This window comes from Lasiodiplodia theobromae (genome assembly GCF_012971845.1).
Source record: "Lasiodiplodia theobromae strain AM2As chromosome Unknown scaffold_65, whole genome shotgun sequence".
Classification (NCBI taxonomy): domain Eukaryota; kingdom Fungi; phylum Ascomycota; class Dothideomycetes; order Botryosphaeriales; family Botryosphaeriaceae; genus Lasiodiplodia; species Lasiodiplodia theobromae.
The window spans coordinates 1-22,208 of NW_023336547.1; the positions used below are offsets into that span (position 1 = coordinate 1).

The 22,208-nt window shown below is 56.9% G+C and overlaps 4 protein-coding genes across 4 annotated transcripts; 1 reads left to right on the top strand and 3 right to left on the bottom strand.

Moving 5' to 3' along the window:
- Positions 1–1,883: 1,883 nt before the first annotated feature.
- On the bottom strand, positions 1,884–4,403 carry LTHEOB_12492 (Meiosis induction protein kinase; the record flags this gene model as incomplete). The annotated part of the gene is made up of 4 exons (XM_035509365.1): positions 1,884–2,779; positions 2,837–3,293; positions 3,343–4,089; positions 4,143–4,403. 4 exons carry the CDS (start codon positions 4,401–4,403, stop codon positions 1,884–1,886), a joined length of 2,361 nt encoding a protein of 786 aa, XP_035364517.1.
- Positions 4,404–12,406: 8,003 nt separating this feature from the next.
- LTHEOB_12493 (Armadillo-like helical protein) lies at positions 12,407–15,461 on the top strand (the record flags this gene model as incomplete). The annotated part of the gene is made up of 2 exons (XM_035509366.1): positions 12,407–12,645; positions 12,698–15,461. 2 exons carry the CDS (start codon positions 12,407–12,409, stop codon positions 15,459–15,461), a joined length of 3,003 nt encoding a protein of 1,000 aa, XP_035364518.1.
- A 206-nt stretch (positions 15,462–15,667) lies between these two features.
- On the bottom strand, positions 15,668–16,454 carry LTHEOB_12494 (Small nuclear ribonucleoprotein f; the record flags this gene model as incomplete). The annotated part of the gene is made up of 5 exons (XM_035509367.1): positions 15,668–15,966; positions 16,005–16,078; positions 16,132–16,287; positions 16,359–16,399; positions 16,449–16,454. The coding sequence occupies 5 exons, from the start codon at positions 16,452–16,454 to the stop codon at positions 15,668–15,670; spliced, it is 576 nt and encodes a 191-aa protein (XP_035364519.1).
- A 3,288-nt stretch (positions 16,455–19,742) lies between these two features.
- On the bottom strand, positions 19,743–21,652 carry LTHEOB_12495 (uncharacterized protein; the record flags this gene model as incomplete). The annotated part of the gene is made up of 2 exons (XM_035509368.1): positions 19,743–21,177; positions 21,279–21,652. 2 exons carry the CDS (start codon positions 21,650–21,652, stop codon positions 19,743–19,745), a joined length of 1,809 nt encoding a protein of 602 aa, XP_035364520.1.
- Positions 21,653–22,208: the final 556 nt, after the last annotated feature.

The window sequence follows — 22,208 nt, forward strand, 5'->3', positions numbered from 1 at the left end:
ATACCTCAGCTCCGCCGCCCCTTGCCCCCCCCCCCTTCTTTCCCAACCACCCGCCCCGTACCCAAAAGCCCACCCTTTCTATCTGGCTTCACATCATTTCATCTCCATCCTTTACATGTAATTAAATAAGAACAAAAGGCCGGGGCAGAACAGAGTAGAAAGCAAGAAAACCGAAATCCAGCCGGTACATCCACAGAGGGAGGCGAATTACAACAAGTGTGAAGCGTTCTACAAAAGATAGGAAGTATAATACAAGAATATACGGTGTAAGGTGTAAGCGCAGCGACAGTAAATGTAGTAGTAGTAAGTAGTAATAGTAGCGGAAGAAGAAGAAGAGAACGAAGGATGCGTAGAAGAGACAGTCCGATGCCTTCTCCCGATCCTCTCTGTACCTACCATCGAACAAACCAGCCTTTGACCGGCGGGGAAAGAATTGGAAAAGGACGAATAAGCAACGAGAAAGCAGAAGCAAAGAGACGAGCGGGTAGTACCATCCACCCCCTTTTCCCAGCCCGGGAAAACCACCCAACCGTAAAGAGAAAACCGGTGAAAGCAACGAGGGTACAGTATAACGAAACAAACCAGTAAAAGAGAGCGGAAAGAAACTCGAGCCCAAAACAAAAAAGGCGGTCTACTCGGCATGCCGACCGGCCAATGGGAAGCAGTGCTGGAGAAAAGAGGAAAGAGCCCACTTTTAGACGCCAACGACGCTAAGCTACTGCATCGTCGTGTGATCCTCCACACCGTATCTTCCCTTTTCGTCCCAAGCGCCCCATTGGTCTTCCCCACTAACACCACTTGAATAATGGATCCCTCGAGAAAAAGCTCCGTGGTTTTTTCTCGGCTCTTTTCCGCAGACAACGGCGTGCTTCCCCCCGCGGCCACTTTTTGTGAAGGCTAAGAAAGAGAGACAGGAGAGGGTTGGAGAGTAGGAAATGTCTGTTTCTTTGATGTTGTGTTCGCGAGGACTATGCCTTCTCGCGGTTGGCTTTTTCTTTTTTGTTTTTTTCTTTCTTTCTTCCTGACTAGCTAGACGACCAAAGGAAAAGGTTTGTAGTGATAGGACATGGGAGATGTGCAAGGCTGGACCATTTGTGAAAGAAAAGTGGGGAGGGTATCCGCCGCGCTCTGTGGACGTTGTCGATGCTGTACAAGCTGTTCTCTGTTCTTCGCTTCGAATAAAAATCCTCTTGCTCCCGAAAAGAGTCAAGTCTCAAATCAAAGTCAACAAAAAAGCGGTAACAAAAGGGGGTATAGCGCCGAGCAAAGCAAACTCGCTTTCCGTGCTGGTAGAAACAAGGGTACGCTGTAAAGAGTCTAACTAAGCAGTGCCCAGTAGGTGGTGTGATGTGAGTGGTATGTATGCCGCCCAAAACGTGTGGGATAAACGACAAAGCAGCGAAAAACATCAAACAGCCTGGCCCATTCCGCAGGGGCCGGAGGGGGTATGAAGCGAACAAGAAGGAAAAAAAAAAACGACTACCTAAATCCCAAATTCCCTTTGCCTCCCAAGACACCGTAGATATGAGCAAAGTTATGCCGCCAAAATGTCGCAACTCCGATGGAAAGAATCGGGCGAAATAAATGCAGACAAGGCTCGTCGACACCGTCAGTTGACGAGCCAGAAAATGTCGAAATCGACGTTGCGGTGGAAAAACGCCGCCAAACACCAAATGCTCCTGTGCTCCTGCCATTTTATGTCTTAGATGCCACCAGTCCGTTCCTGACGGAGATTCCCATGTAACTTGGGGGAATACGTAACGACGCCGCTCCGAAATCGCAGAGAATGTGGCCGTCAGAGGTTGATTTTTTTTTTCGATCCGATTAAGATTAGTCGTATGTGCAAGAATAAACGTCAAAATGTGAAGAGGGCCGGATCACGATCACCGATAGGCGTTCTGGGCGGCGAAGATACTCGCTGCTGCAGCTGCAGCCCACTCGTTCTCCTCGTACGGCGGCGTCGGCCACTTGGGATCAGCAGCTTGCGGGTGCTGGCGCTTCGCGATGTCGACGGGCTTGGTGGGTGTCGAGTAACTGCCATTGCCAAAGCTGACGTTGCGGTTTGCAGATGGGGAAGGTGTCAGATATGCAGGGTTACTTGTCGGGCCGTCGTTTCTCGCCAACCGCTTCGAAGCCTTGTGTGCAGAAACCAGCGCTTCGTCAAGCAGCTCTTCCTCTTCGTTGGGCGTCTCGTAACGGTGGCCGGCCGAGGGCTGCTGCTGGACGGCGCGGCGAGTTCGACTCGAAACGGGGCCTCTGCCATTGCTATCGCTTCCGTGGGGCAAGGAGTGGTGTCGCTTCAGCATCGGGTTGCTTGCCACCCGCGGCGAGGGGGACGCCTTCACGCTACCGGCCGGGGAGAGTCCTTCCAAACTATAACGCACGTGCTGCAAGGCCTTGTCCATCTCAGCAAAGTCTGACTGTTGCATTGGGTTGCTCGTGGGTGCAGGTGGGGGATCAATGTTCATTGAGTGCCGGTTGCTGCTGCTGCCCCAAGCTAGACATCCTGCGCTTGCTTCGATGTCGCCTGACGAGGGAGAAGGTGGAGCTTGGTACCGACCAGAAAGTCGCCTTGCACGCTTGCGAAGATGGGAGAAGAAGCCCTCCTTGAATGGATTCGATGGGGATGCGAGGCCGGACTGTCCGTTCAGGGCACGCTCCGCTTCGGCGCGGTGGATATCTGCGTAGTGGTTACCGTGCGACGCGAGCGACAGCTGGCGGCCGATTTTCTTCGTGGCTTTCTCGTTCGCACTGGGGTTCTGGCCGGCCTGAGCGGTGACTGCATCGGAGAGAGGTGAGATTGGTCGTATGGAAGGTAGTATTGGCATTGGCGCACCATTTCCTGAAACACCATTCGTCCAGGTGGCCCTCTTCGCTGCGTCTCGTCTCTGCTTAGTCGTCAGGGTGCCGGCGGACGTGTTCGAGGCCTGAGGCGAAGGCTGAGGGGAAATGGGTTTCGGCGCGCTGATGTGCTGCGGAATGGCGGGGGAGCTGTCCCTGGCAACCAAAGACTTGCGGAACCAAGAAGACGTCTTCGAGGTGAGGCTGGGCGTGTCGGTCGAGTCTTTGCCGGACGTGTTGCTCATGTCGGAGTGCTTGCGGTTGAGGAAACGCGAGGCGGACGATTTGGGGCGGAGCGGGTCGACGGCGTCCTGGAAGAACTCGTGGCACAGGGCCTGAGTAGAAGTCGGGCGGGCCTTGGGATCCCACATCAAACACCAAGTGACAAACTGTGCCAGGCTTGCGGGCCACTCGGGCGCCTGCAGAATGGTGTCCATGGCGTGAGGTGCCATCTGTAAGACAATCAGCTTCGCTTCAGCGCGCGACACCAGTCGGAATTACCTTGGGGAACGAGAAGCCCAGCTTCTGGGCCAGCCTGATGCCATCCTTCCACTCGCCGCCGCCAACCTTGGCGCCGTGCTTGTTGACCCAGCTTCCAGGGCTGCCCATGATCTCGCACACCCTCCAGACCTGGTCGACCTCGTTGCCGCCGGGGAAAAGGGGCTTGAGGGTTGCGATCTCCACGGCCATGGCACCAACGGCCCAGATGTCGACGGGGGCCGAGTATTCGCCGGCGCGAAGGAGGACCTCGGGAGCTCTGTACCAACGCGTCGAGACGTAGGTTGTGTAGGGGAGCTTGGAGTGGGTTTCTCTGGCGAGACCGAAATCGGCGATCTTGATGGTGTACGAAGGGGGGGTCGAGGGCGGCGTGACGAGAGCGGAGTATCTCTTGAATGCGTTGCCTGTGTCGGGGGCAGATGTCGAGACGAGGATGTTCTCGGGCTTGATGTCGCGGTGGAAGAAGTTGTTCTCGTGGATGTGCTCGAGGCCCGAGATGATCTGGAAGAGGATGCTCTTGACGGTGGAGCAGTCCAGGCGCTTGTGGTCGCGCGCCTTCATGAGCTGGTAGAGGTTGCCGTCCATGTACTCCATGGCAATGTGCAGCTTCTTGCTCATGGGATCCAGGAAGATGTCGAGGGCGGGCACAAGGTGGGGGTGGTTGGGTAATGATCGCAGGAAAATGACTTCTCTTAGCTCCAGACATTGGTTGAAGTTGTCGAACGTCTTCTTCATCGTCTTGATGGCAACCTGCAGGCGGTCAGCTTGCGGGCTGGCGGGTGAGTGCGGGCGGGAGGTCGTACCAAGGTGCCTCTCCGTGCGATGTGAGCGCCGGCGCTCCGCACGCGTGCCAGCGAGACGCTGCCAAAGCTTCCGTCACCGACATCCTTCAGGACCTCGAACTTGTCTTCCAGGCAGACGGCTCCGTGAGAGCCCGAGGACCAACCCCGGAACGAAGAGTCGTAAGCAACCGTCATTGCGACGCTGGTGACAGGCACAGACGGCAGCTTGCGAGGAGCGGGATTGGAGGAGGAGGAGGAGGGGGGGAGAGGGGGTGCTGCCATGGTCAACACAGGGGCGCGAGTGGCGCGTCAGGGCGTGCCAACTCACCAACTCGACGCTGCCAAGGATAACGATGGTAGAGGTTGGAGGGCTATAAGGTTGCCGTGCTCATTGCATGCGGGCGGGACAATTGGGCGGCGGGTCGGGCGGATTGAGCGATTGGCGTGGGCGGGAGAGACAGTGGCCCCGCGAGTTAGACGGCGTGGTAGAAGGAGAGAATCAGGGTCCAGAAGAGGGTGAGAGAGAAAAGTGCGGCAGCTGTTTAGAAAAGGGCTTGCAGGCTAACGTGGAGACAGTCCAGGACCACGGTAGGCGGGAGGCGTGCCGGAGGGTCGGTTCGTTTTAATCGATCAAAAGGAGCAACGCCCTGCCTTCTAGCGTGCGCGGTGGCCGGTGCACGCTGGAGCGTGATGGGAATTTGAGGAGATCTTCACAAAAGGAGCGCTCGGTGATTTTCACCAGGCGCGGCCTGAGTCACGCCGAGCGGGCGCTGGCGTGTTTACGCCCGTGAGCCTGGAGGGGCAGGCCTGACTGTTTCGACGGGCTTTCTGGAAAGCGGACACTGACGCCGATAATCTCGGGTGAGTTTGAGATAGGCACAGTGCTCCAGGGCCCCACCGCGACGAGAGATTGCTGGAGGCGCGTTGAGGCAGCGGCGGCGGGAGGTGCTGGCGCACGCGCGCACGCGAGGCCTGGGGTGGCGGAGGTGAGCTGGCCGGCCAACGCTGCTTGCTCACGACTTAGCGGAGCGGTGAGGCAGCGAGCGCGCCGGGAAGGCTGGGAGGGAGTGACTTGCAGCTCGGGGGGCAGGCGATCGGTGAGCGGCTTGTGTCCGGGCGCATGAGCGGGAGCTGGAGACGGCCCTGCGCAGCGAGGGCGACGAGAAATTGCGCCTGGCCCTGCGAGTCGTGGGTCACTTCACGAGCCGGGGGCCCGCCGGCCGGCTGGTCCCGTACGTGCGCGGCATCGCAGCACTATTGAAATGTGATGATTCCAGTTTCGGGCGCGTTATGCAACCGCTCCCCGGCGCCCACGCCGCCGCGCTGCGCTGCCCGCCGCCCGCCTTAGCTAATCGCAGCCAAGCGGTGGGCGCGCTGCAAACGCACCCTTCACGGGAAGCCACGTTGTGCAGGGAAGGCGGCAGGGGGGGCAGCGCGACTCCTTTTTGCGCCAGTGGGAAATGAGCACTAGCGGCGCACAAGGCGAGGTGAGTGCCTGAGCATCTCTGTGTGTCGTGCGGCGCCATTGGCGAACAGGCCTCCGCCTGCCAGATGGTGCGCCGCGGCACAACGGCTCCGAATTAGCTCTTCATTTCGAGCGAGTTGGGCAACGGCCGCTCCTCGTGCTTGTGCCACGCCGGCTGCGGAGGCCTCCCGCATCTGCTCGTGGACACGCACGACACAGGCCGCCCGCCGCCCGCAACAACAAGCAGAGTGACGTGAACTGGCGCGCCGGCGAGATCCTGCGCCTTCACCTATAACCATGGCTTCCCGCGCAGCTTGGTCCCGGGCTGGGGGAAAGCCATCGACGATCCGCGGCCGCCTGCATGTGCTGGGCGCATCCCCCGCCGCCGTTGCCCAAGACCACGACGGATTGGCTGGCCTGCTGCCCGACGTCGTGACGCTAAAAACAGCCTCCCCCGGGAATGCGAAACGGTGATGCTCTTCAACACCTTTGTGCTTTTTTCCCCAGCGAAATGAGGACTGCGGGTGGGAATACGCGCGCATGATTGGCGAAGAGGCGCACGTCGAACCTGCAATCTCGGACGAGGCAGAGTACGAGCGACTTCCCCGGTCTCAGAATTACCTTCCGACCTGCTGCTACTTCTTATCCCTCCGCCCGCCCAGCTCGGCTGCACACGCCCTTCAGCCCCAACTCCATTCCAACGTTGCAATCCCACGTCAGAGCTGAATGCGATCCGCTGATGGACGCGGGATCCGCCCGTTGGACCCATTCTCGCGCCTGGCGGACCGTTGGACGATGGAAAACGTCGGCACCTCCTTTTCTGGCCTCTCCTGTCGATTAAGCACGGGGGGCGGCAGAGAGCGTGCCTGGTAGAGTCCATCCCACCCTTGATTCCTTCATGCACCGCCCGACCAATCTGGGACCGGCCCGCGAAAAAGCAACACGAAAGCAAGCTGGAAAAGCAGTACCTGCTTCGCGCATGCAGCTGATACCGGCTAGCCGGAGCCCGTACATTGCTTAGCGCCTCACGTCTCGTCCGCCGAGAGAACCTCAAGAAGACTGCGGATCCCAGACTAGCAACACATGGACCTCCGGACCTCATGCCCAGCAGATGACCAGTCCTGCTCGTGACACTCAGCTATACACGCGCGAGGCTGGCAGCAGGCGTGAGGCGCGCAATCCTCAACGCATAGGCGCGCGCTCGCGCAGCACGTTTCAGCAAGATTTGGTGGATATTGTACTTGTGGCCGGCCTGACTGCTTGTTGCCCACGATCTGCCGGAGCGCTTCGGTCGGGGTTGCGAAATAAGGTTTCGGCGACGCACTACAAGTGGGTCTGTGATGTCGACAGTTGCGCAGGGCTGAAGCAGTCGGGCCTCACGCTGCTGGACTACGCGCTGGACGGGGGGAGCGAGCGCGCCAGAAAATCGCTGGAGACGAAGAACGTGTGGCATTCAGTGCGCCTGTGACGGCTTCGTGGCGCCGCGCCGACAACCTAAACGCGCGCGAGAGGGTTGGGGGATGCTGTCATAGGCGAACAAACAGGCTGTTGCCCTTTCGATGCCCGATGTGATACGCGGCCAATATGGACGCGACACTGGGCAGAGAGACACACCAGTGCGCGGCTCCGCGGAGTGGCGGCCAGCAAGCTCCTTCCTTGGGTTTCCTGGAGAAAGCTCACCACCAGATCGACAAAGAGAGCCAGGTCAGTGCTACAACTACTACTCTAGCGCCGCGCTTCGGATGGCGGGAGGGAAGACCCTTTCGGTCCCTTTTCTCGTAAATCGCAAAGTCTAGGCCCGCTAGGCGCGCTTGTGCGTTGCTACCGGTTTGTTTACTTCTTGCTCAGTTGCCTTGCTAGCTTCCTCCATCGGCTCCTGCGCCGATCAGTGGCAACGGAGACGCGCGTGTCACTGCAGCGACTGCCGATGGAGCCTGAGGCAGAACTCTTTGGTTTCTCCACCATGTCATCCGACGTCAGTCCGTCGTGGCCTGTTGTCCGGTCCTGTCTCGTTCCCATCCGCGCAGCCAATCAGTCCGCTAGCGGTAAACCCTCATCGAACGATCCTGGCATCTCTCAGCACATCGGCTGTAACAATCCTGTAAAACAGGTGCAGCCTCTTTCACGTCCGTCTTCAGCTCTTTACTTAACCTTCTTTGTGATCCTTCGCCTCCTTCCCGAGATGATTGTCCCGTCAGGCATCAAGAGAGTCATCTGCGTATTTGCTGTTCACCAGCAACGTTTTGGCGTGAGGTCCGGACGAGTCTCCGGAATTGCTTCGCGCACGCACTCTTTCCACATCTCTCTGCCCGCACAATCATATTTACTTTAGGCTACACGGCACTTCCCGTCGTATCGCCCGCGGGCGGTCTCCTACCCTTCTTTCAGTCTCCCATCTGGTGCTATTCCAAGATGGTGAAAGCCTCAAATTGGATGCCCTTTCCTGGCTCGTATACAGCTTTCAAAAAAAAAAAAAAAAAAAGAGGGAGAGATTTGATTCCATCATACGAGACTAACGAGAAACACAACACACGTGAAACCGCTATGTTGGGCTACTTGTTCTCGCCATCAACTTCGTTCATCTAGACTGTCTCGTACGCACAGCGACACGTAAGAAGCATGACGCCGGAAGACCGCTCTCGCATATTTCTCTCATTCACATTCGCATGTAAGTAACAATCTCAGGCCATAGCCTTCTTCTTCGGCTTCGCTGCCTCGCCTCGCCCCTTCGAACATGATCTCTCGTCTGCTGGGTGGAACTCCACCGGATGGTAGGTAAACCTTACCGGGTTCGTTCCTTGTCCCGGGGCAGCAATGGTGAGCGGGCTGCGGTGGGAAGAGAAGTAAAGGGGTCCACGTAACCATGAGGTGACATGCAGGTGGAGGGAATACCTGAGAAATCAACTTTTACTACGTAAACGATTGAACATATTCGAGCAGTCCCGCTTTCCACACAAATGAACTGGCATGGGTGCCTACCAGTTCTGGTGCCCCTCATCTCAGGGAATCAACGTGGGCCTCAACGTAACTTGTCCTGATTCGCATGCGTGCAGCGGAGTGACATCGCGCTTCGGCTTCACATGTGAAAAACGTGTCTGAAGACAATACGGACAACAGTTCCAGATCGGGATTGTCTCCTCCCCCAATTACCGTCTGCGCAGCCAACGGACGTCCTCGCTCCGGACAAGGCGAGGACATGACGTGACACTATTAAGTATCCGCTCTCGCCTATGCCGGATGAAAACGCAAATCAAACAAACCCTTCAACCACGTGCGACTTCCTCACACGAACTACGGCTCAATGTTCAGTTCCGCAGAACAAAGGGTTTTTTTTATTTTTTTTAACGAAGAACCGACTGGCCGCAACCCATGTAAGAAGAATTTAGCAACAGTACGTTTGATTGCAACAAGAGGGTAATGATCAAAGGCAAAACATTTTTCTTGCATATTCTTCTGCAACGGGACTCTCATTGTATAACAGAGACGACCTCAGACTAGCTTCTCAAGGTTCACATCGACGACCAAAGTCCGACACTCACCCCGGTTTGGGGAATGAGCCGCGGCTGTCTGTGAAATTTGCCTTTTGTGGTTGTCATCATAGGTCCCTGTCCTGTCTTCGTCCGGGTCTGCCTTGCTTCTTTATTGCCCGCAGGACATTAAAGAGAACCTCGAAAACTATCGTCTTGCACCGATGAACCCGGCCGTTCCGGCAACAACGCAATGACTCAACCTCCAGATCCCTATAGCAGTCAGTTCCAGTTAAACTTAAATGATCCTGGGGGAGGGAGACTTATAAGAAAAGAATGCGGGTCGCCCCCCTTTGGAGTGTGACATCCTCCAGGAGACGACCAGGGCTCCTCGCCCTCCTCCCAGTCTTACCCACCCAGAACGTCCCCTAATGAACATCTTCTCCGCCGAGATGCCCCTCTCTAGGCCCAACAGCGCCCTCGTCAGCATGCAACACTGAGCAAAACCAGGACAAACCATCACGCCCCGAGCGAGGTCAGCTAGCATGCATCTGCGTAGGAAATGCCGTCCTCGAAACAATCGCTGCGCTCCAGTAGCCAAAGCTATGGGCGAAGATCCGCAGATATAAACAAAGTTTCGGACAAGCGACTGGCTAGGCGTAGAGAGCGGACAAGCCTTGACTTTGATCCTCACTCTTGAGAGGTCCCGCTTCGTGCGCCCAGTGCTCCAGCTTCAAGTCGTCAAACCCCGCCAAACCGCTCGTCTACCCTTTGGTGCTGGCGTCAACGATCAGCTCAGGCATTCCTCGCGTGCTTATTGTAGAGGTTGTGCTGCTGCTCAGAACGTGGTGTTGCCGTTGGGTCGATGTAGAAGTGAAGAGGGGCCGGGATTCGAGGAGAACATCTGTACGACTGACGTGGGCTCTCGGTAGCTCCCGCCACACAGCACCCCGCAACTGAGATCGTCGTCCCTGCAGATTCCTGTCCGCACACCAAGCTGGTCGCCATCTCGTCCGCTTTCGTAGGATCGCCAGCGCTATCGTTGACACTCGTCTTCCAAACCTCGATGCTTTAGAAGCAATCAAGAAAGTGGTAATCTCTCCGTGTGTGGTTGCAGTCCTCCCATGGACAGTCTTTGTTACCTCTCAAAGCCGACCAAATATCGGGATCAAGGGCAATGTTTTTTCCGCGGACAAAGCACATCGTCAAAAACCGCGTCCGTATCCATGCATGTGTTAGGATCGGAATCTTGCCCGACTAGAAGCAACCGGTAGCAAGATATTTCGGCGCCCATCAGTGGACTCCTACGCTGAACGTAGGGGGAGATGGTTAACACGGCTGGTCGGACGACACCGATGGTGACGATGCCATTGGCGAGTGCCGTGACAAAGGCCTGCAGCTATGCTGGATCGTTGCAGATCTCTCTAGAAGGAGCCGAGGGTGGAGATCAGGTTCGCTGAGTGAGCACAGGGGCACTGGCTCTCGGCGGAGTAGGGAAGCTGTGCGGGACGTCTTCACCATTCTTAGCAATCCTGGTCAAGCAGTCGATGCACTGGGACCTTTGAGTGCATCGAATCCAGCTGCTGTGGTGAACCAATTCCAGAATGCCGACGTCAACACCCACCGCTATCAGACACCTTGAAGCGCCAAGCATTATCCTTCAAGGCCCCCGAACTGGAGCATCTCAGCTCGCCACTGGAGTTGAATAACAAGCCGAGCTCCCTCTGAGGAACACTTGAAGACCCCGCTGCACGACAGAGCGTGGTCAAGGCGAGTCTATCTTGCAAGAGTGATGTTCAAGACATCGAGGAGCGCTCAGAAGCATTCTGTTCGTAGACAATGGCTCAGCCACAAAAGCCGTGCTCAATCGGGAATCCCATCCAGATAACGCCAGACAATTCAAAGACGTAAGGCGACGATGGACAGCACTGAAGCCGCTAGTGAAGATTCTGACAAACTTTCCAAGGCTCGCAGCTGGTATCCGATTTTGCAGGTCCCAGGAAGGAGCAGCAGACGACGGAGAGCTCGATGGCATGTGAAGGTCCCAAAGACGATCCTCATGGAGGTGCCCGACAGCATTCCACCTGATCTATCCTGCGGCGTCTTTCCAGGCACGTCGTTGCGAGAGGCCGTCCGTAATGACCAGAGTCTGCTGTCCAGAGAGAAGAATCGACGCGCGTCTCCCAGGGAGATCTTACCAAAACGACGCATGAGACTTCCCTTGGACCACGATCCGCGCTTTCGCCTCCTCCACGTTGGCCATCGTCCAGCGCGAAGCATGGCACATCAGACCGCGGTTGCGGAAAGCTAGTCACGCGGTCGGCAACTGTGTGACCCGTGAGGCTGAAAACCGGAAGGGAATTAGGGTTAAGTTCCGAATCCCATCCTCCTTCAAGGCATTCCCCGAAGGTACAGTGTTTCCACTGCAGAACCGACGGTGCACAACAACCGGCACCCAGTGAGACCGTGCTATGAGGCTCGAGTACGGTGCTAGCACAGGCGATACAAATGCACAAGAGGCGTTGTTACACATCCCTACCTTGCGGCCGGGAGATGGGAGACGGCGCTGTGGGGGGAGGGCGCTGCGTCAATTTGTGGGGCTCGGACGAGCGAGAGATTGGTGGAAGACGAGAGGCGATAGTCGCGTAGCGGTCCCGCGTTTGATGGAGTCCTCGATTGCGGCTGAGCGTGGGCCTTGAGAATTGCAGGTCAGATTGCAGTCGGAATGTGGTTCGAGAGAGGGCTGATCCGCGCAGTCGTTGACGAAGAGAGAGTTGAAGAAGAAAGGAAGAAGGCAAGTCGCGACGCGCGCAAGAGGGTGGACTGGTTCTGAATACGCGTTTTGGGACTAGCGTGTTTCGCTGCGAAAACACGTGACGTCACCGTTTGCTGCCGCGCTCGAGACAAGAACTTCCATCGAAGCCCGTCGCTCTCCGCGACGCTCTTGCTCTAATACTTTGCGCATCATGCCGTCCTTGAGAGAGGAGCTCGATGCGGCTCGGAAGTTTCTTGCTCCTGCCTGGAAGCGCGGTAATTACAGTCCGTCCCACTCCGGAGCCGTGTGCTGAGGAGATATAGGGAACGACGACGTTGTAGTTCAACTAAGCAGTGGTGTCGACACCTCATCCACTTCCAATACCCACGGGCTTGTGTTGCGAGCGGCTTTGAACCATTTGCTTCAGATCCATGAGGCAGATATAATCCAACAGATCCAGGCGCCTCCGGCCAACGCGGATGGAGACTATGATGAAGATTCTAGACAAACTCTGTACGGGCTACTAGATCTGGTAGCCATCCGCGGCATCCTTCCGTCCTTGTCACCGGGCGTCGCAGCAAAGCATCGTCCCAGGTCGATGATCCCAAGCCTAAGGGACGTGACTCCGAGCAGCGACAAAGATCCAGAGCTTCTATGCGCAATTGTGGATGGAATGAGCAAAATGCTCGAGAACCCCGGCGCTGGCTTGGCCCCACTGATCAGGGAACGTGCTTTGATCGACGTCGTCGCCGGTGCTGGAGAGCTTGCATTTGCTCCGGATTCAGGTCATGACGTGCACGTCAAGTACGGGGACATCTTCGTGGCCATCATCAATAAGTCAGATTCTGGCATTTCTTCATGCCCCAATCGAATCACTAACCATATCAAGGACTCCTGTTTCTTCGGCTTTACCTCTCCTCACGTATCTCATGCAGCCTACAACCCCTCCGTGGCTCAAGTCACAGCTCTCGAAACAGCTCTCACTGGTTCCTCTACGCCCTCACGGCGTTCGACACACAATCGAGTTTATAGCGTCTTCGTACCCGCAGCCAGCCGGCACCCAAGACAGGGCCAAAGGCCCTTCGCTGCCCCTCGAAGCTCTGGTGCAAGCATCAAAGCTTCTCTCGTCCGTCCCAAGCTCGATGGATGCTGAATCGTACTTTACTGCTCTCGCACCGCAGTTGTTAACCATGCTTGATGGTGTGGAAGGCCAAGAGTTGGCCAAAGCTGCGGCACTGATAATCGGCAGCGGCATACTTGGGAAGAAGGCGTTAGGTGCGCCAGGGGCCATAGGATGGCGCCTCTTTGCAGAACCCATATTCTTCAGCATCAATCCCCCCAAAGTCAGTGTGGAAGGTTCCGGAAGCTTTGTGTCGAATGATACCCATGCCTTCGTTGCGGAGCCGGAACTCAGGCGCGCAGTAAGCCGCCTGGTCACACTTCTCACATCACGTCCCAACCCTGGCTTGTCCAAACGTTTACTCGGGCGATTGATGCTTCCACTATGGGCACTTCTTGATTACGCGAAATGCCATCCCGTTGACCGTGTTTGGAGAGATATACCATGGCAGCTGCTCGAGACGTTCTTTCGGCTGGGTGCCGGCGTGGAGCAGCTCGAAACCTTAGCGTTGAGCCTGCTCTGGGACGGGCCACCGGCTTGGACTTTCGCTCCTGGTAGCGACGGTGGTATTGAGATCCGTCGCAGGGAGCGCTCTTCCGAGGACGATGCCTTCAATGTTATTGCGCAGATGAACAGTCTGGAGCAGAAATTGGCCATGTATCAAGAGCTTTTAATCGCGAGCGGTGTTGAAGACCAGGATATTGGAGACCTCTTCGTCAAGTTAACCAGACGCTGGTTGGTACCCCGCTCTTCCATGGCGGAACATGTTCCCAAGTTGGAGGCTGCGATGGAAGAAGATCCATTTCAATCCCTCATCACTGCCAAATTGGTCATGGGTATACTGGAGAAATTCAGAGACAAGCTAGCAGCGCAACCAGACAATATGATCGAGCTGGTCAAGCAGCTGCTCTACGAATGGACCGAGTCCGAAAAAGCCAGGAAGAAGCGAGTCGAAGATTTACAGAGGCCTACCTACGCCGGCTTACGCAACATTGTCCAGCAGCAGCAGAAAGGGGGCATGATACCCGAGCAGCAAGCCGCCTCAGCGGATATCGACTCGAGTGAGATCCTCCCGGTGGCGCTCAGTCTCTTGAACACGCTCCTCTCTGCGCCGAACTTTCACCCAACCGCTCAAACATCCTCCACCCTCTCCATCATCCTTCCCACCCTTTCCAACCTCCGCGACCACGAACCCGGTAGCGAGCTTCCGCCCTCCGTCTCCGTGACGGCAGCGAATCTCACAACCCGCATCTCCACCTTGCTCAACGTCCCTGTACCTTCTGATCCAAGCAACCGTACCGCCGTCGCCGCACCCACTGCCGACGACCAAAAAGCTCTCCAAGCCGCACTCGCCGACCTCACATCTCCCACCGCCCCCCTCCGCGCCTCTGCCCTAAGCACCATCGCCTCACTCGCCTCGTCGCACTCCCGGGTTATCGACGTTCCACAGCTAACACTTCTTCTCCTACGTACTTCCCTCCCGGACGCCGATGAATACGTCCACCTGCACGCCATCAAAACTCTCGCCGCGCTCGCTTCCCTCGACCCGCAGCTTGTCGCCGGACAGCTGCTCGCAAATGCCTTTGTCGACGCCGACGAGACGGCTGTGGGAGAAGGCGGGCTGGACGCACGCCTGCGCATCGGCGAGGTGCTGGGCCGCGTCGCCGCAGACGTGCAGGAATCGCTTGTCCACGGCCGGAACCGTTATCAGTCGTCACCACCAGACGCCTCCCGCACCGTGATCCGCAAGATCGCCAGCGCCGCCGTGCGCGTGTCGTCTCGCCGCGGCCAGCGCGTGCAGGACCAGCGCGCCCGCCAGCGCACCGCGCGGCTCGAGGAGCGCAGGAGGCGCGACGCGGAAAAGGCGTGGGGCGGCGAGGTCCCCTCGATCCTGGGCGAAGAGGAGCAGGGAGAAGAGGACGAACGAGACGCCGCGCTCCTCGCATCCGTAGTGTCCGGCTGGAGCGACACGGGGCTTGAGGAGGACGTGCGGCTGCGCGCGCTCGCCCTGAGCGTCTTCACGACCGTCGTCCAGGAGCCCGCGACGCTGGCGCTGCTGCCGCCCGAGGACGTGGCGGCTGGCATCGACATCGCGGTTGGCAGCTTGGCGCTTGAGACAGAGGAGAGGCACGCAGTGCTGAGGCGGGCGGCGGTGCTGGTGGTATGGGGGTTCGTGAAGGCGGTGGATAAGGTGCATGAAGAGGGGGGTAGCAAGGGAGCGATGGTTGGAGAAGGTGCCGGGCTGTCGCCGACCAAGTGGGAGGAGGTGGAGAGAGTTGTTGGGTGGGTGAGGGATCAGGATGGGGATGCGGTCGTAAAGGGGCATGCAGGTGAGGTGCTAGAGGCACTACAGACATGGCGCGTGAAGAAGGCGCTGGGTGTGAGAGGGGATGGTTCGTTGGCTGGGCAGGGTATCCAGTTAACAGGTGATCTGGGGCTATCTGAGCTGAGAGGCTTAAGCATTGGTGTGAATGCGCAGGATGAGAGCAGGCAAAGCCATGGTAAGAAGCTTGTAGTAGAGGAGACTGAGTAGTTGCATCACATGGAAACGAGAAGGTACAGCCATCCAAACGGGCAAGTGTCTTGGGGAAATAGGCCGTGAACAAATCGCCCGGCCTTTCTCATTGTGGTATCCTGTCCCGATGACCTGAAAACTCCATATGAACCATGCTTATGCTTGAAGCCATCCTGAACCAATCAATGCCAATTGGCATGCCGGGGGATGAAGAACCATGATGATCACTCCTTCTCGACCTTTGCGCGCTTCGGGTCGGGAACCGGCTCCTCCTCTGCCTCGCCATCGTCGCGCTTGCGCTTAGGAATGGTGGTCATGTCCGAAGGAGGGGTGAGAGAAGCAGCATCGCGAGAACGAGGACCATCGCCAGACCGCACAGTTCCGGCAGTGCCGCCAGTAGAAGAGCAAGCCTTTCCATCGCCAGGATCCTCCTTAATGACGTTGCGCTGCTGGCGACGGCCAGTCTCCTCCGGAGCCGCCGTCAGAAGTTTTTTGCCAGCCTTCTCCTCTACCGCCTTGGGACCTGCAGCCACTGAAGTAGTTATCCGTCTCCAAATCAACCGCTCATCTCTGCATCGTTTGACTTGCCTGGTTCGCCCGCGTCCTTTGCAGAAATCCAGAGAACGTTGTTGCAGCTGGGGTCCGTCAGCGCGAGGGTCACCGGGTGGGAGGGGCTTTAGGGTGGTACCGAAACAGGACCTGGCCAAGAGTGCCAGTGCTCTTTCCGTCGATGAACTCCTCGGTGTTGGCAAGCTGGAGGTTCATGTAGCTGTCGGCGGAGATGAGGGTGCCGGTGTACTCGGTGTAGCCCCACTTGAGACGGACGCGGATGTCCTTGCCGACGCTGCGAAGGACGTTAGCGACGCGTTGGAGCGTGGATGCGCGGGCGAGGCAGCGCGCAGCGTGGTGACGTACAGGGCCAGGAGCATGGGGCGCGGGTTGACGGGCATGAAACCCTGAGTCAGTCAGCATCGGCAGCAATTGCGGGCGGAGGGAGGCGCGTACGCTCATGTTGGGCAACTCGCAAGCGCTGGCTTGGGTGGTCTGTGGTGGAGGGAGTCGGTGGTTAGGCGGCGGGCAGGTGTCGCGCCCAGCTCACACAGCTTTCGCTCGAAATTTAAGCTCGGGCCACGGCTAGTGACGTAAGGGGACTAGCGCGCCCGTTGCAGCAGCGGCCATGCGCGCATGCCGGGCCTCACCCTCTCCTCTCCCACACTCAACTACCGTAGGGCTGTCGGCACTCTTCGGACATAGGCTCATCTTGCCGCCAGCAATGATGATCTGCTGCACAGTTCCCCCGCGCCCGCATCCTCACCGCGCTCCAAGCTCATTGGCCGTTGCGGACCTCGCTCTCTGTATAGCACCAGCAAATTTGGATGGGCAATGCGCGCCGCCCAAGCACCGCCTCCGTTATTTCTTTGTTCAATTGCCTTGCGTAGATGGCCCCGGCCCAAGCGCTGCAACCTAGACACCTTCATGAACCCTGTGTCTCAAATACTCTAGACCATGCTCTCTCTCGCTTGTTTCTCGCCAGAACTAACCCTCACTCTCTCTCTCTCTCTCTCCTTTCAACACCTAGCCCTTACGTCTATTCTCAACAATGTACAGCGCATAGATTGCAGCTATTGCCTAAGCCTTCGTTTCCACTTCTTCTTCTTCTTCTTCTTCTTCTTCCCTCAGCCGACCAACGTCCCCGCGACCTTCACAATCTCGCCGCCGATCTGCCAAGTCGCTTCCAGAACTTCCAATATATCAGTCCACCGCCGATCAACATGTGCAAAGGAATCCAGAAGTCCTACAGCTGCGGCTGCTCCCAGCCAACCCAGACCTACTACCGCTGCCCGGATCGGAAGAGAACAAAGACAATCTGCCCGGGCAATGATCCGGACGACGATATGGTCATGCGCGTCGACATTTGCCTGAACTGCATGGAGAAAAACGACTGGACCGCATGACCGGAACCAATCCGCGCGCCTGGCTGCTCTCTGGAATCCACGAGGGAAAGTTGAAGAGCTCATGATGTTTTATGCCCAGGAGGCGTAAAGGGTATTCGTTGGCGTTTTGCTCGTTCTGTGCTTTTGTCCTTTTACTTGGAGTGGGTTCTTGTTTTAGCGTCACAGTTCGTCTGCTTTTGCTTTCAAGCGCATCTTTCCTTTCCGTTTGCCAGTCTCTGCCTGCGGCTTTCCTTGCGTCTCTGTCTGTCTGTCTCATCTCCTCTCCTTTTGTCTTCCTCTCTGTCAGTCATCGTCTATTTCCTTTATTATCGTCTGTCTAGCTCTGGCCCTGTCGGCCTTTCGTTGCCTTTGTTGTTTCGTTTGCTTTTTTTTGGTTGTTGTTTTTGGTCTCTCTGTGCCCTTCCCTTCCCCTGAAACGAAGTGGTTGGTTAGCGGCGCATTGCAATAATGTCTTGGGTTGGCGAATTGGAAACCATCGGGGGTACAGTAATGAGGAGAGGTCACGGTCAATTCTATTGAGAATTATGCTCGATTGGTCATTTGCATTCATGTCAATAGAGTGCTTTCTCATGCGCATGTTTGAGGAAGCGAAGCACTTGAGCAATCAACGATGATGTCATGTTCATTTGATATTGACCACTACCTCAACCGTCTAGGATGTCTCAAGTCGCATTCTACAAGAGCATCTACCATATCAGGTGAGCGAAGCGCCCATGCACGGAGACTCATGTTTCTCTTCCCCAACACACTCCTCAAGTTCCACGTCATAGCGCAATCAACACGGGATGTTCTAACTTTTCTTCTTTATCAGTCAATAAATCTGTTTCAAGATGCCTCGAACAGAAAGGAAAACATGAAGCCAAGCCAAGTGTCGCACTTCACGACTACATCTTCATTCGCCCTACAATATCCGAGCCACCCACTCGGCTTGAATAACATGCATCTGCACGCACAGCATCAGCAATCATTTAATATTTACTATTACAGAAGCTTAATGTGTCCTACTAGGTTAAACTCCTCCCATCTCTTCCTTCGAAACGTTACGATGTCTTACTTTATAATGACTCAATCTCCACCAACACCTCTCTAAGATATCAGACAAGGCACCCCTAGTTACTACTACCCTGACCCGCATTCCAAAGCCTTCAGAACGGCGGTCATCCCAGCAATAGGCCCACCAGACTCCAACGCAGACTACTAGCGCGAATGCTTCAAGCATCTACCTCCTACCCTTCAGTCAATACGAAGCCAAGCATAACAGAATCCAAATAATAGCCAGAATCATGCAAGGCCCCCCCACCGCGCTTCGATTCTCGACCACCAAAGGTACATCAGAAGCCCCGACGTAAAACCAAACGGCTCAGCCACCCGAGCCTTATCCCCAAGGAGATCTCCGTCACTTCATGGAATCCGACATATACACGCACACACATACCTCCACTTTTTGCTCCGCTCTTCTCCCGGGCCTTGCGATGGCCTCACCTAACGATAGATCACTACTTCGAGCATGCTAAAAAAAGAAGGGGAAAAACACGTCACCCGGCCGGCGCGGCGCCGCAGCCGCCGCCGCCGCCGCCACCGCTGACTCAGCCCGGTCAGCTTCTAGAACGGACAGATCCTCCGTAGGATCAGCGCCACAGGACGGAGAACCCATGTCAAGGTACATAGGCAACAGCAAGCCGGAGCCTTGGCGCGTTTTCATTCGACCACCATTGGGACGACAACGATTGCCTAAACGGAAAGACTCGATGTACCAATCCGAGCTATGTCTACACCTCACTCTCTTGTCACTCTTTGATTAGAGAGATTACAATTTTCACTTTACTGCACAGTTCATCTACATTCGACGTCTGCATCTACGTCCCTCGCGTTCGCCCATCGATCCATCTTTCCGTCAAACCTATACGTGCGTCTTGAGGGTCACGTTTCTTCCTCCTTTCCTCCCACCCATTCGCCTCCTAGTATATTTACACCTGTTAACAAAAAAGAGAGCTCGATGCTATCGTGACAATGATAATATGCTTGACGACGACGACCATGTACAGTTGCGTCGTCTATCCCAAAAGGAGATTTGATGCGATCCAAATGCTTGCTCGAAAAAGAAAACAAAATCCGATCAATGCACCGTCCGTTTTCTTTGGACAAACAAGAGCGAAAAGGGGGTGTCTCAAAGGAAAAAGAAAAGGAAAGAATCCGCTCAACCCATCTATGAGGGTAACATGCAACAGGGGAAAAAAGACGGTACGCCGTGAAATGCATGCACCGCAACCCCTCTCGAGCCAGACTGAAGAGTTGCGCGTGCGGAAAAAAAAAAGCATATGAACAAGAAGATCAAAGGATCAGATCAATCGACATCCAGACCCATCCCTCTCTCCAACCTCTCTGCTCTCTCCCTTTCTCTCTTCGCGTGGCCCGCGCCGGGGACCATCTTCCCCAGCACCCCCCTGATGACTTTTCCGCCCAACAGCACGCTTCCGCCGTCCTTCCCCTTGGTCTTGCCCTCCCAGAACTCCTCGTACGTCTGTGTCCGGCCGCTAGTATCCAGCCACTCGTTCCCAGCGGCGACCGCCCACCGGCCGGGCACGTACGACTCGCTCAATGACCGCTTGAACTCGCGCTGCTTCCTGCCCCTTTCCCCGAGCGGGCCCCACAGCCGCTGTCCGATGATCATTTCGCGCTGGAGCTGGGCCTCGATGTCGATGGCCTCCTCTTCTTCCGCATCGTCTCCTGCTGACGTGCTGGGCGGGCCTTGGACGAACGGTTCACGATCGACGAAAAACGTGGCGCCCGGTTGGATTCTGACGGATTTCTTCTGCTTCTTCCCTTGCTCGGCGGTGAGACCCTCTTTCCTCGACTTGACAGCGGCGTCGTCGGGTCCATCATCAGCACAACTAGCCTCCCACTGCGCCTCCGCCCACGCCACCCTCGCCGCGCGCGCATTCTTTGCTGCTGCAACGGTCAAGCTGTGCCGTGGCCCGTAAATGCCTGCAACCTTGCGCATGTGCGCCATTGACTCCTGCAGCCGCACACACGTCGGGCAGTGGGCCGGGGTGCCCTTTTCGACTTTCTGGCGAGAAGATGAGGCGTTCGATGTCGATCTTCGGCGGAGGCCGGTCGTCGGGACGGTGTTCGGGTTTGAAGTGACGGGTGCAGAGAAGGAGCGGCGAGCAATAGCGGCCGAGGGCGGAGACGAGGAGAATGGAGAAGGGCTGGAAGGTTGGATTGGCGACGCGGGCGTTAGGATGAAGGTCGGCACGCCCTGTGCTGGAGGTGGGCTCTGTGGGACCGAAAGGTGTTCTGTTGGCGGTGACGAAGGGGGCTGTAGCTGTTTTTGCTGCAGCGGAGGGGTGGGCGGAGGGGTGGGCTCGACCCAGGGTCGGAGGATGTGGGGTGGTGGAAGGTGTGCATCCAAATCAAAAGCGTCGGCCATTGGGTCGGTCATGCATCCCTCGTTCTCATCCGGTGAGGGCGTTGGAGGCAGTTGGGCTTGCTGTGACTGCTGGCTGTTCTGGATGTCTTCTGGCTCCTCCTCGGGAATGGGTATCGAGACGAAATGGCGGCAAACGTATGCTCGGACGGTCTTGGTGGGGCGTGTTGTCCCCGGGGTTTCCTTTGGAGGGCGGATGTCTTCATCGTCGCTAGAGTAAGAAGTGCGAGAGGAGGCTATGGAAGCGCGTGGTGTGGATTCGAGGGAGGACCAAGTGCTGGACGTGGATGACGAAGACGAGGAGACATAGGACGATGCAGAGGAGAGGGATGAGGATGAGGAGGAGATGCTGCTACGGAGCAACGTCAGTCAATTGCTAAGTTACACGCGCGCCACGCATGAATTCTCCGGGGGATCACCAGCAAATGCCAAAATAGGAAATAACAGACGTACCTTGCTCTCCACCTCTCCCTCAAACCGCCACTGCTCCTCCTGCTCCTCATTGACCAGCTCCATCCGCCGCTGCTCTTGACGCTGCTGGCAACGCTGCTAGATGTCGACGGTCTGCTCTCCGGCTCAGCCGCATCGTCGTCGAAGTCCAAAAAAGCCCCCTCAGGGAGCTGTTCCAGCGTGGTCTGGCGTCGCTGCTGCTGCGGCTCGGCAACATCGGGCTCCGTCTTCTCGCGATTCCGCCTGTACCGCAGCCTCGAGAACCTGCTCTTCGTCGGGCTAGCCTCGGCAGCGCCGGCACTCGTCCGCGGCCGTTGCAAATGGTCCACATCGGCGGGACCAGATGATGAAGACGAAAACAAATTTCTTGCGCCCATGATGGAGCGTCGCCTCTCGAGCAGCGAAGAGGTAGAGCGGTTTTTTTGCGACATCACAAAGCCGTGCGACCAAGGGGACTTTTGTTGGTTTCCTCGCGGTTCCTGTAAGCGGCTGCCCGCCGTGGCTTGCGTCGTGGGCGCGTGCGCGGCTGGCTGCGCGTCAGGCTGCCGCGCTTGCTGGTCTTGCGACTGGCGCGCGGAAGTATGCGTCAAAGCTGTTGTGGAGCTGGTGCGATGTTGGTGGGGGCTGATGTGGCGGTCGGGCTTATGCTCAGGCTCGAAGGATGAGGCTGAAGGGTAGCCAGAAGCGGCAATGGGCGCAGATGGAGAGACGTGCGTTGGCGATGCGTGTTCAGTGGTGGTGACAAGAGCATTATTATTAGAAACGGGTGGGGAAGAAGAAGGACGAGGTGCAAACGAAGGAGAGGCAGAGGCAGAGGTGCTGGCAGCAGGCGCTGGCAGTGCAGAGCGAGCGGAGGGCGGCTGCGTGTTCCCAGACGTGGGCGAAACAGCAGAGGCCGGGGCAGAAGATAAGGAACGGAAAAGCGACGTCCTC